The 14,128-nt window shown below is 42.6% G+C and overlaps 1 protein-coding gene across 2 annotated transcripts in view; it reads right to left on the minus strand.

Annotated features, from left to right (window-relative positions):
- mtmr7b (myotubularin related protein 7b) overlaps window positions 1-14,128 on the minus strand; it is a 45,705-nt gene that overhangs the window by 10,299 nt on the left and 21,278 nt on the right. For both annotated transcript variants that reach the window (XM_061679915.1, XM_061679914.1), the window contains exons 5-8: window positions 3,461-3,589; window positions 3,247-3,381; window positions 2,997-3,129; window positions 776-885 (exon numbers count right to left, since the gene is read on the minus strand). In XM_061679915.1, the coding sequence (XP_061535899.1) occupies window positions 776-885; window positions 2,997-3,129; window positions 3,247-3,381; window positions 3,461-3,589 (507 nt within the window). The remainder of the gene's footprint in view (window positions 1-775; window positions 886-2,996; window positions 3,130-3,246; window positions 3,382-3,460; window positions 3,590-14,128) is intronic.

Raw genomic sequence — 14,128 nt, forward strand, 5'->3', positions numbered from 1 at the left:
TTGTTTAATGTTTTTCTGAAATGCTTGACCGTTTAATTTGAATCCCATCCACCCATTTTCTCCCGCTTATCCGAGGTCGGGTCGCGGGGGCAGCATGTTTAGCTGGGACGCCCAGACTTCCTTCTCCCCAGCCACTTCCTCCAGCTCTTCCGGGGGGATCCCAAGGTGTTCCCAGGCCAGCCGAAGGATGTAGTCTCTCCAGCCCCATTAAAATAAAATTAAATGTGTTTCGCCTGGTCCTTCATGTTTTCTTTAAAGAATTGTACCCATCTTACAAATTCCACCTGGGTAATCAAACATATGAGCACAACTGTGTGTTTTTTAATTTACAAAATAAAAGTAGGGCTGTGAATTTCAAAAAAGAGCAAGTAAATTAAAAAAAGGATTACGTGTTCAAATAAAGCGCTTAACTTCAGAATAATTATTTGAAAAAAATAAAAAATACTGATAATACTTCATGTTTTGATCATATGGGTAGAAGCAAAATCATGCATTGTAAAAATGCATTATACATACGGAGAAGGGGTTTCCACTTTGGGGGTGCGTATTATACACGAGAAATTACAGTAGCTTAACACCACCAGGTGTGATTGTGGAATGAATGAATAATGTGTATAATTGTAAAGCATCTTTGAGCGTCAACAAAAGCATAAGTTAGCATAAGTGTAATGCAATATTATTATGATGTGTTGTTAATCAATTGTATACCTAGCATACTGTCTATACTGAAGTGAACCAAGTGTTACTTTACAGTGGCTAGGAAGTAAGCAGATACCCTAGCGATGAAGACTCCAGCATCGAGAATAGCTTTAATGTGTTTCAGCCAACCAGAGTTTTCCAGACCCCAGAGGAAGTCAGTCATTGATGCCGATCGCATTTCGCCCACTGCATGGAAGACAGAAGGAAATTCACATACAGGCACATGCATACATGCCAAAATACACTGAACAAAAATATAAACGCAACACTTTTGTTTTTGCTCCCATTTTTTTGTGAGCTGGACTCAAAGATCTAAAACTTTTAGTACATACACAAAAGGCCATTTCCCTCAAATATTGCTCACAAATCTGTCTAAATCTGTGTTAGTGAGCATTTCTCCTTTGTCGAGATAATCCATCCCACCTCACAGGTGTGGCATATCAAGATGCTGATTAGACACAGGTGTGCCTTAGGCTGGCCACAATTAAAGGTCACTCTGAGTGACCAATTTTTGCTCTATTGTGGGGTTCTGGGGGGGGGGGTCACAAAACCAGTCAGTATCTGGTGTGACCAACATTTGCCTCACACATTGCAACACATCTCCTTCGCATAGAGTTGATCAGATTGTTGATTGTGACCTGTGGAATGTTGGTCCACTCATCTTCAATGGCTGTGTGAAGTTGCTCCATATTGGCAGGAACTGGAACACGCCGTTATATACGTCGATCCAGAGCATCCCAAACATGCTCAAGGGGTGACATGTCCAGGGAGTATGCTGCGCATGCAAGAACTCTGATGTTTTCAGCTTCCAGGAATTGTGTACAGATCCTTGCAACATGGGGCCGTGCATTATAATGCTGCAACATGAGGTGATGGTCGTGGATGAATGGCACAACAATGGGCCTCAGGATCTCGTCACGGTATCTCTGTGCATTCAAAATGCCATCAATAAAATGCACCTGTGTTCATTTCCCATAACATACGCCTGCCCATACTATAACCCCACCACCACCGTACGCCACTCGATCCACAACATTGACATAAGCAAACCACTCACCCACACGATGCCACACACGCGGTCTGCCATCTGCCCTGAACAGTGAAAACCGAGATTTATCCGTGAAGACAACACCTCTCCAACGTGCCAGACGCCATCAAATGTGAGCATTCGCCCACTCAAGTTGGTTACGACGACACACTGCAGTCAGGTCGAGACCCCGATGAGGACGACGAGCATGCAGATGAACTTCCCCGAGACGGTTTCTGACATTTTGTGCAGAAATTCTTTGGTTATGAAAACCGATTGCTGCAGCAGCTGGTCTGGTCTCAGACGATCTTGGAGGTGGAACATGCTGGATGTGGAGGTCCTGGGCTGGTGTGGTTACACGTGGTCTGCAGTTGTGAAGCCGGTTGGATGTACTGCCAAATTGTCTGAAATGCCTTTGGAGACAGCTTATAGTAGAGAAATAAACATTCAATTTACGGGCAACAGCTCTGGTGGACATTCCTGCAGTCAGCATGCCAATCGCACGCTCCCTCAGAACTTGCGACAAGTGTGGCATTGCGCTGTGTGACAAAACTGTTTCAAAGTTTTATTGTGGCCAGCCTATGGCACACCTGTGCAATAACCATCCCGTCTAATCAGCATCTTGATATGCCACACCTGTGAGGTGGGATGGATTATCTCTACAAAGGAGAAACGCTCACTAACACAGATTTAGACATATTTGCGAACAATATTTGTGGGAAATGGCCTTTTGTGTATGTAGACCATTTTTTTTAGATATTAGAGTCCAGGTCACGAAAAATGGGAGTAAAAACAAAAGTGTTGCATTTATATTTTTGTTCAGTGTAGTTGATCCTCTTCAAATAATTGCTTAGGGTCATTTCATTCACAAACAAAAGCTGCTTTCACACTGGGTTCCTGGTAAATTGGTGCAACATGGGCATAATAGTAACAGGAAAGCCAGCATTTATTGGACTTTTCCTTTCAGATAGCACGTTCACACAGCTGATTGGGCTTAGAACAATGACATAATTCGATGCTACAGCCACAACTGCATTGAACACAAAGGGGTGTGGGTAGTGAATCTCTGGTGTTAGACTTCACACTTTGCCTGCAGCTGGTAGCGTTCTGCTTCGGTTATGCCTCTGACACGACATTGGAAGCTGGCAAATTCCCAGGCCAACCACCCACACCACATCAATACTTTATAGACAGGATAGAAAACCATGAATCCAGGAAGAAGAAAAAAAAACGATATTGCCAGGATATAAGGGACAAAAGCCTTATTTACCATCAATCATTTTCTGTTGGCTGTTCCTCATCACATGAATATTTTCTATGCCAATGAAGTGAAGCTTGATGTTGGTGTAATGGTCCTCATTCTCATAGCCTTTACCGGCAGCTCTGTTTGCCATGGCATTCAGCTGGACACACGTTCATAAAGAGCATCATACAATGACAATAATAAAACTCATTTTAAATAGCTATGTCTCTCTGAAGCTCTCAGGTATGTAGTGTGAGGTGAGTAATGAGAGTGTCACCTTAGGCCTTGTATCCACCACATAAATGTAGGCGCTTCCAGGGTTGGATTTCATCACAGCTTGCAGCATCAACTCATCCTCCTGACAACGTCCACTGAAGCCCGACAGTGGTTGACTACACCGGCACACTGCAGCCTAAATGGCAATGAAACATCAACATCTTCCTTTAAATATTACACTCACATACTTCATTATGTTTGTCGGAAACACTGACCAGGGTGTCATGGTGAAAGTACGAGAGAGCAGGAAATCGTCCTCGGCTCCTGAACCTTGAGCTGCCCACAATGACGGTAGGTGTGGCTGACTTTGGAATAAATAGCTCTGATGGATACGTTTCACATATCTGGGAAAAAGACATCGAATCATATTTTACTCAGCATTATTCACTGACTCCAAAATACACATTGCTTCTTTTTATAAAGCTGGCTCATGGGTGAACTAGTCCAAGTTTGTTGCATCTACACATTGACTGGTGGATGAAGAAACAGATGTAAACGCAGTCAGTCAGTCAGGTCAGTGGAAAAGGAACAGCTACTACAACAGCAGAGACACAGCACTGTTGCCATACCACTTTTTGGAGGGTGGTGTATTTTTAATTGTATCCGATTTAGACATTTTCACATAACTGGATCGTGCATATAAGAGAGTGGTTGCTTTAACTATCTTCTCTTTGAACTATCTACTGTAAAGAGGGCTATTGCATTCTTGGGACCGTTTGCTTACCCAGCAGGTTTCCCCCGCTGTTTACGGGACAATACTTCCTCTGGTTAAGACAGGAGGTGAGCCATAAAATGGGACTGCCATTTTAATATCCAAGATAACGATTACCATTTGTACAGTGGAGGAGGCTTAAATGTAGTCTCTTTGGCACCACATGAACCCCCAGGGATATGGTTAATTTATGGAAACTCCATCCTGTGGCGTCAAAGTATTCAGACCCTTTGCTCAGTATTTAGTAGAAGCACCCTTTTGAGCTAATACAGCCATGAGTCTTTTTGGGAATGATGCAACAAGTTTTTCACACCTGGATTTGGGGATCCTCTGCCATTCCTACTTGCAGATCCTCTCCAGTTCTGTCAGGTTGGTTGGTGAATGTTGGTGGACAGCCATTTTCAGGTCTCTCCAGAGATGGTCAATTGGGTTTAAGTCAGGGCTCTGGCTGGGCCATTCAAGAACAGTCACTGAGTTGTTCTGAAGCCACGCCTTTGTTATTTTAGCTGTGTGCTTAGGGTCCTTGTCTTGTTGGAAGGTGAAGCTTCGGCCCAGTCTGAGGTCCTGAGCACTCTGGAGAAGGTTTTCGTCCAGGATATCCCTGTACTTGGCCGCATTCATCTTTCCTTCGATTGCAACCGGTCGTCCTGTCCCTGCAGCTGAAAAACACGCCCACAGCATGATGCTGCCACCACCATGTTTCACTGTTAGGACTTTATTGGACAGGCAATGTGCAGTGCCTGGTTTTCCCCACACATACCGCTCAGAATCTTGGTCTCATTAGACCAGAGAATCTTATTTCTCACCATCTTGGAGTCTTTCAGGTGTTTTTTTTTTTTTTGCAAACTCCATGCATGCTTTCATGTGTCTTGCACTGAGAGGCTTCTGTCAGACTTTCTCCCATCTCCCGACTGCATCTCTGGATCTGGTTCTTCTTTACCTCTCTCACCAAGGCTTTTCTCCTCCGATTGCTAAGTTTGACCGCACGGCCAGCTCTCGGTAGAGTTCTGGTCGTTCCAAATGTCTTCCATTTTAGGATTATGTAGGCCACTGTGCTCTTAGGAACCTTAAGTGCAGAATATTTTTTTTTTTGTAACCTTGGCCAGATCTGTGCCTTGCCACAGTTCTGTCTCTGAGCTCTTCAGGCAGTTCCTTTGACCTCATGATTCTTATTTGCTCTGACATGCACTGTGAGCTGTAAGGTCTTATATTGACAGGTGTGTGACTTTCCTAATCAAGAGCAATCATCATAATCAAACACAGCTGGACTCCAGTGAAGGTGTAGAACCATCTTAAGGATGATCAGAAGAAATGGACAGCACCAGAGTTAAATATGCGTGTCACAGCAAAGGGTCTGAATACTTAGGGCTGTGTGATATTTCAGGGTTTCTTTTTTTAATAAATCTGCAAATATTTCAACAATTCAGTTTTCTTTCTGTCAATATGGGGTGCTGTGTGTACATTAACGAGGGAGGGAAATTAACTTAAATGATTTTAGCAAATGGCTGCAATATATTAATATAATATAACTTTCCATATCCACTGTGTGTGTGTGTATATATATTTTATTTATTTATACACACACACACACACACACACACACACACACTGTATATACAGACCCTTTCCAAAAAAGAATTGTATCATGGAAAGGTTTATTTATTTCCATAATTCCATTCAAAAAGTAGATTGTAGATTCTTTCAGATTGTAGATTCAGGGCCCACAATTTAAACAATTTCAAGTATTTATTTGTTTATTTTTACATAACTTGGGGTTCCAGCCCGTGAAATCCACGAAATTAGTAATTCCAAAAATGTTCATACTGTGGAGAAATCACCATTTACTTCTCAGTTTTTGTAGAAAAAAAAAGAAAAGAAATTAGGGTCACATTAAATCAATCAAAATATGGTACTTTCAAAACGATGTTAATCTTCAATACTTGGTCGGAATCCCTTTGCGTTAATCACTGCCTCGATGCGGCGTGGCATTGAGGTAATCAGCCTGTGGCATTGCCTGGGAGTTATGGAAGCCCAGATTTCCTTGATGCTTGCTGTCACTTCTTTGTTTTTGGGTCCGGTGCCCCTCATTTTCCTCTTGATAATACCCCAGAGATTCTCAATGGGGTTTAGATTCGGCGAGTTGGCTGGCCAGTCAAGCACAGTGATGGCATGGGCATCAAACCATGGTACTGCTTCTGGCAGTACGGGCAGAGGCCAGGTCCTGCTGCAAGATAAAATCTCCCTCTCCATACAGATCCTCAGCAGAAGGAATCATGGAGTCCCCTAAAACATTCTGGTAGACAGGTGACCTTGGATTTACGTAAGCAGTTAACCAACACCAGCACTGTACATTGCACCCCAAATCATGACTGACTGTGGATATTTTACACTTGGGTTCTGTTCTTCACCAGTCCTCCTCCAAACCCTTGGTCCTTGATTCCTGAATGAAAGGCACACTTTCATCAGAAAACAGGACCTTGGACCACTGGCCAACAGTCCAGTCCTTCTGTCATGATCTGTGCCCAGCAGTTCCTCTATTGGACCTTGGGTGGCAGTTTGCGCCCCGCCCTGCCCACTCTCGCTCTCTCTCCCCAGCTATTACCACCCCCTCGCCTGCGCACCTGTTCGCAATCAGCACTCATCACTGCCTGTATTTAAGCTTGCCTGACCCAGGGATCCGGCGCCAGAGTATTCACACTCGTCCATGGTACACAAGCCAACTCTTGAGACAACTCCTCATGTTTGTAAATTGATTACCTGGCAATCCACTACTGTACTTATCCTCTTGTGTTATTCTCCGCTTCCAGTATTCCTTCCGTGTTTTCCGCTGCACTGCCCGCTTCAACCATGCCATCTAGCCCGTCCACCTGCTCACACTTCCGCCTTCTGCCAGTTCCTTCCTCCTTCGGACCACCTTCACACATTGGAATTACGACCTGGAAGCAACTTCTTAATAAACCATTCTCCCCTAGTCCCTCCGCCTCCGTCTGCTTTTGGGTCCAGTCCAATAATATACGATTATATATCGGGACACGTTCTTCTCCTTGGCCCAGTTGAGACGCTTCCTATGTTGGCTCAGGCTCAAAAATGGCTTGAACCCGACAGTTTTAGCCCATCTCCCGGATGCGTCTGAATGTGGTGTTTTTTTAAGGTGTGACTCCCACCTCATTCCACTCTGATAATCCGGTGAAGCCCACGGTCATCGCTTTTGCTGGTGCATCTTTTCCTGACACATTTTGTCCTTCCACTAGACTTTCGATTGATATGCTTGGACACAGCACTCTGTGAATAGACAGCCTCCTTAGCTATGAACTTTTGTGGCATACCCATACTATAGAGGGTATCAATGATCGTCTTCTGACCAGTTGTCAAGTCTGCTATCTTCCCCATATTGAACCCATCTGAGACAATTGAACCAAATTGAAGCTATTTACTGACACCTGGGGAAACCTGTGCAGGTGCTATGAGTTTCGTAGATGATTAGGCTTATGTTGAAGACATTTATGGCCTGCAAAATTTGGGCTAATTTCTTCACAGTATTCTAATTAATTGAATTCCTGATTTCATGGGGTTTATGAGCTGGAAGCCCAAATTATGAAAAAATAAACATAAATACTTGAAACTGTTTAAATTGTGGGCCCTGAATCTATAACTTTATTATAATTTATTATGGAAATACATATACTTTTCCATGATATTAATTTTTTTTAGGAAAGAGTCTGTACACACACACACACACACACACACATATATATATATACATATATATATATATATATATATATGTGTGTGTGCGTGTGTGTGTTCAGTTTTTGTCTGTGTCTTGTGTGTGTGTGTGTGTACACACACATATATATATATATATATATATATATATATATATATATGTGTGTGTGTCTGTGTGTGTGTGCGTGTGTGTGTGTGTTCAGTTTTTGTCTGTGTCTTGTGTGTGTGTGTGTGTGGACGTCCACTTCTGGTTCCCTGTCAATGTTTTTCTCTGAGAAGTCTTGTTTTGTTATGTTATGTGGTTATTTATGTTGTGTGCTAATTGGAAACATGCACAATGGAGGCTCAATGGAGCCTCTCAATTGAGGTTAATTTAGGGGGTTGTGATCACATGTGAGATTAAGTCTCTCACCCACAAAGAATTTTATTCTTGAAACGCTGAGTTTTAACCAGACTAAAGATTTGTGGCCATGGCTTCATACTGTGAGCTTTGACTTTTAATTTGTGCATGAGTTGAGGAGAAGGCTTCTGTGCACCTGTCAATGTCACCTAAAATAACTGTGACTTCTGTTATGATTATGACGTGCAGTGACATTACAGTTGACATGCCTGGACTATCTGTCCGGACTGATCTGGTATCTTTAATTTTCAATATTCAATTTGATTATTTTTATATAATTTGTTGGAGTTTTTCCTAATTTAAGCAGGATAAATACAAGAGATCGGATGACGAAGGAGAGAAGCTGTCTCCTCAAATGGACAGTGGATGGATGAAATCTTAGGAGGAAATTGCTTATATTAATACGTGTTTTATGTTTTTTCACGCGAAGTGGTAGAGGAGGCGCTGATGCAGCACCACAGAGAATAAAGACCTTGGGAAAATTTTTACTGAGGCGCAACCACCAACACAGGGCAGCGATGCACCATTTTAGACAAACAGCCCTCAGAGACTTGATTGTAGCCACACAGCAGTGTTTGTGGGCCAAAAATGGCAACGAGCACAGGCTGGAAGACAGACGAGCTGAAATATTTTTACACTCGAAGAGATGAAGTGTATGTATTGTATTCGCGGAGTATGAATTGTGGTAGTTACCACAATTGTGTCTTTGTGTCGGAAGGTTAGGATAACTAGATAACTGAGCTCTTGTATGACGAGGAGGATTACGGTAGCCATGTCAACAGCCAGTACACAACACGAAACGTAATGACTGACGTGAATTTGCGGCACTCACTGCGCATTATATTGCGGATAAGAGGTACGGAAAATGGATGGATGGATGATTTTGCAATCAAAAGCCATTCTTAAAGGTTGTTCTAGCTGGATTATACAATGAAAACACTTTCAAATGCCCAAGGTGTGACAAAAAGCAAAAAAAATAAAAATACAAGCATCGAAGTTACTGTTGCATAAATGCTGATGTTCACAAAAAGCTAATTATCTCCATATTCTGTGAGACGCGACCAAAAAACGTAAAAGTTACCTGTTTCACTGCACATAAGAACACAAAAACGGTAGAATCTAGCTTTTTTCCTTGCAGAAGAAGTGATTTCATCCTTGAATTTGGTAGATGGCGGCACGGTGACCGACTGGTTAGAGCGTCTGCCTCACAGTTCTGAGGTCTGGGGTTCAATCCCCGGCCCCACCTGTGTGGAGTTTGCATGTTCTCCCCGTGCCTGCATGGGTTTTCTCCGGGCACTACGGTTTCCTCCCACATCCCAATAACATGCATGTTAGGTTAATTGAGAACTCTAAATTGCCCGTAGGTGTGAATGTGAGTGTGAATGGTTGTTTATTTATATGTGCCCTGCGATTGGCTGGTAACCAGTTGAGGGTATACCCCGCCTCCTGCCCGATGATAGCTGGGATATGCTCCAGCACGCCCGCGACTCTAGTAAGGAGAACCGCCTCAGAAAATGGATGGATGGATGGAATTTGGTAGATTTTGTTTGTATATAATCATTAGGGTTGGGCATCGAGAATTGAGAACCGATTGGAACTGGGATTAATGTTCCGGTTCTCCCGGAATCGTTAAAATTTAAACATTTCAGTTACCAGTTTCGATGTCTACAGTCCGCCCACCCCGAAGAAGAAATGGCGAAAACCAACGAAGAAGAGGCGAAAACCAACAAAGAAGAACGCGCACGAAGACGTGCTTGTGCCTGAAGGTGGCGGCGGCAAACAAAAGTGTGTCTTAACTTTGTCCAAATGTATCACCAGTCGCCTCAGTGCAGCACTTGGAATAAGATTATAGTGTGAAAAGGAGGCTTTCAACGATGTGTAGCGTCTGACGCCCTCCGAGCCTCAGCCTACACCGCGCGAAGCTTAGATGAAGTCAACTTTTAGTCAACTGGGTGAGTGAAACAATAAAATACATCTATGCCAACATTGAGACAGCTAACAAGGTAAACGGTAGTGATGGGATGATGATACCGCAAGGAGTGTATTGACACACTACACAAACTGTCTCCGCACTGTATTGACACTGTGTTGGTCACTCAATAGTGACCCCTGCAGTAGTTCTAAAATCCTTGCAGGTAAACAAAATGAAAATAAGATGGAACAGCTTCCATGCTGCAAACCCAACATAAGCCTGTGAAATATTTAATCGCTAGTCCTTTCCTTAAAATATGATCTCATCATTGTATAATTTCATTTGCTCAATTTGTTTGCTGAGTTGTTTATGAGAAGAGTTTAAAATGTGCTTAAAACCTTTTTTTTTGTGTAAATACGAAAATTAGTAGGTATGTAAAATATAGCAAATTTGTCTGTAACAAAATTAAGTTAAAACTTTTAACTTATGTATGGAATTGTGTTAAGTGTTCAATCATACAAAATAAAAGATTACAAATTGATTCATTCATGCATTTTTATTATATTATTATTATATCAAAGTTTTTGAAGGGTCTTTGCTCCAAGGCGCTTTCTCCTCTCAGACACCTTAGAAAAAAACTCTTTCACAGGGTACAGATGAAGATGGTGAGCATAACAATTTAAGTGAGAGTTGATAAGCTTCAGGAGCTCCCTGAATCCCTCATTTTCAACAATGGTGAGTGGCTGACAGTCTATGATGATCATGTTGACCACAGCCTCATCCACTGCTTGCTTGTTAGCAACTGCAAGCCAAAAGGAAATGTTTTGTTAAAAGCTTATTAAAGGATTGTAATTTTTACAAACAATATTACAGAGTCACACAAAGCCTTTTGTGTGTAATAAACTATTTTTGAAAATTCTATTTTTTTGGTGAGAATTTTAACATTCCTGGGGTACTCACACGAGTATCTGCCAATTTTTCATTCCCATGCCGAGCTCTATAATGCCGACATTTCACCTACAATAAAATAAAAAGTTAATTTATCTGAAAACAATTCAAACCTCTTACCAGAAAAGAGTACAAACATATTTAATTAAAAAACTAACAGTAAACAATGCCCAAAGGAGAAAGAGATTTACCTTGGCATCAAAAGATCAATATTATTCCACACTTGGGAAAATTTCTTGGAACGATCCATGAAGTCAGTGGAACAAGGTAAGGGCAAGCAAAAATCCAAAATCCCACAGCAAAACTCCATCCAAAAAATGCGCAACGTTGACACAGTTTGTTTCCTTATAAACACAATTTGGCGCAGCACATCCGTACGACACACTTCCTGTATCGGTCACATGATTTTTTTCTTAAAGCAATACACGCAACTTTCATGGGTCTGTGTTCCGGTTGTTGTTCCCCCCCCTGCAGATGATGGATTGGCAAAGGGACTACCCATCAACTGCATTTTGTGTGTGTGTGTGTGTGTGTGTAGATCATGATCATCATCATCATCAGCAACCATTTTCTATCCACTGCAGGATGAAGGCCTCTTCACGTTTCCAACTACTACGGCAGTTTGCAATTTGTTGCCAGTGTATTCAATGATTAGTAAGGGGGAAGTAACAAAGGCATTAAAGAGGATGAAAAATGGAAAGGCAGTTGGTTTTTTGACCAGCTTGTTTAACAGAATTTTAGCAGGTGATATGATGCTTGAGGAATGGAGGAAAAGTGTGCTAGTGCCCATTTTTAAGAACCAGGGTGATGTGCAGAGTTGTGGGAAATATAGAGGAATAAAGTTGATGAGCCACACAAGGAAGTTATGCGAAAGAGTAGTGGAGGCTAGACTCAGTACAAAAGTGCGAGCAACAGTTTGTTTCATGCCGAGAAACAGATGGATTATTTGCCTTAAGGATGTTGATTGAAAAGTACAGAGAAAATCAGAAGGAGCTACATTGTGTCTTTGTGGATCTCGAGAAAGCCTATGACACAGCACCCAGAGAGGAACTGTGGTACTGCATGCGGAAATCTGGAGTGGCAGAGAAGTATGTTAGAATAATACAGGACAAGTATGAGGGCAGCAGAACAGTGGTGAGGTGTGCTATATGTGTGACAGAGGAGTTTAAGGTGGAGGTGGGACTGCAACAGGGATCAGTCCTGAGCCCTTTCCTGTTTTCAGTGGTGATGGATAGGTTAACAGATGAGGTTAGACTGGAATCCCCGTGGACCATGATTTTTGCAGATGGCGTGATCTGCAGTGAAAACAGGGAGCAGGTGGAGGAACAATTAGAAAGATAGAGGCATGTCCTGGAAAGGAGATGAATGAAGATTAGCCAAAGTAAAACAGAATATATGTGCATGAATGAGAGGGGTTGAGGGGGAAGAGTGAGGCTACAAGGAGATGAGATAGCAAGGGTGGAGGACTTTAAATACTTGGAGTCAACCGTCCAGAGCAATGGTGAGTGTGGTCGGGAAGTGAAGAAACGGGTTGAAGCAGGTTGGAACGGGTAGAGGAAGGTGTCAGGTGTTTTATGTGATAGAAGAGTCTCTGCTAGGATGAAGGGCAAAGTTTAGAAAACAGTACATCATGGCTGATGAGCCCAGCCATGATGTACGGATGAGAGACAGTGGCACTGAAGAGACAACAGGAAGAAGTGCTGGAAGTGGCAGAAATTAAGATGTTGAGGTTCTCTCTTGGAGTTACCAGGTTGGATAAAATTAGAAATGAGCTCATCAGAGGGACAGCCAAGGTTGGATGTTTTGGAGAAAAATTTAGAGAGACCAGACTTCGATGGTTTGGACACATCCAGAGGAGAGATAGTGAGTATATTGGTAGAAGGGTGATGAGGAGGCCAGGCAAGAGAGCTTGAGAAAGACCAAAGAGAAGGTTGATGGATGTCGTGAGGGAAGAAATGAGGGCAGTTGTTGTTAAAGAAGAGGATGCAGGAGATAGGCTTACATGGAAAAGGATGACACACTGTGACGAGCCCTAACGGGACAAGCCGAATAAAGTATTCCAGTGTGTTTAATAATTTCATCTATCCATCTACTTTTAGGTCTTCGCCGTGGCCGCTTTGTGCCCAGTAGTATCCAATTGATAGTTTCTGTGGTCCACTTTTTTTCAGCTCTTCGGGCAACGTGGCCAGCCCATTTAAGGCTTTTTAATTTTTTTAATGATGTCGGAAACTCGCGTCTGCTGTCTTATCCAACTGCATCTTGTCGCAAATGCTTATTTTCAATAAAAAAAAAAACGTTTTGATATTTTACAAAATCTGCCAAATTATTCCAAATGTATGCCTTGATGTCTGTGTCAGTATATCAACTTTACAAGCGCAGCTGCGAGATTTTGAGAACTGTTTGTCTTGATTTGACTCCAAGCAGCATGAAATGTGATTTGAACCATAAGCAGTTGATTTGTCAAGACGAAAGTATAAACAGTCATCCTATATGCTAGATCTATGAGTAAAGAGAGTACAAAGTTGGGGGTATTTTATATTAATATATGATTTTAAACTCATTTTATGGGTAAAAATTGTAGACTAGATTCAAGCTGATGGATGTGGTCTTGTCTGGTCCACGGTCCTCTTCGACACGCCCTGGGGGTACTTAACTCCTGACTCCCGCTCTCTTGGGCTCTCTTTTGTTTTTTCTCCTTCCGTGTCCTGGCTAATCTCGCCAGCCACGGGCTGGCCTCGGCCACCCCTCTCCCCCTCCCCTTTCTTTGTTCGGGCACACGGCTCGGTAACCGCAGGCTTGGGAATGGAGATCCCTAGCCTCCGGGGATCGCCGCTGCTTAGCCTCCAGAACCGCTACCAGATACGGTCCCAGCCAAACGGGAGTTCTCTGAACTTGCTCGCGGATCCCGGAAAGCAGGTGGGGAAAGAGACGGTCATATTCCCCCAACGAGGCGTGACAAACAACAATTTTTATTCTTCCGCCCCTTTTGTTTTTGTTTCATTTTTCTGGATCCTTTTTCTCATTTTGCATTATTTTTCTCATTTGACCAAACCTATGTCCGTGGTTCCCGAGAGCCACCCACCAGCTGAGCTACGTTTGTGAGTAACACACCAGTGTTTGCCAGACTGTACAATATTAGTGCCTAATAAATTTGGGGAAATTACTAGCTTCACACAAAATCCTAA

The sequence above is a fragment of the Phycodurus eques genome, chromosome 6 (assembly GCF_024500275.1).
Source record: "Phycodurus eques isolate BA_2022a chromosome 6, UOR_Pequ_1.1, whole genome shotgun sequence".
Lineage (NCBI taxonomy): Eukaryota > Metazoa > Chordata > Actinopteri > Syngnathiformes > Syngnathidae > Phycodurus > Phycodurus eques.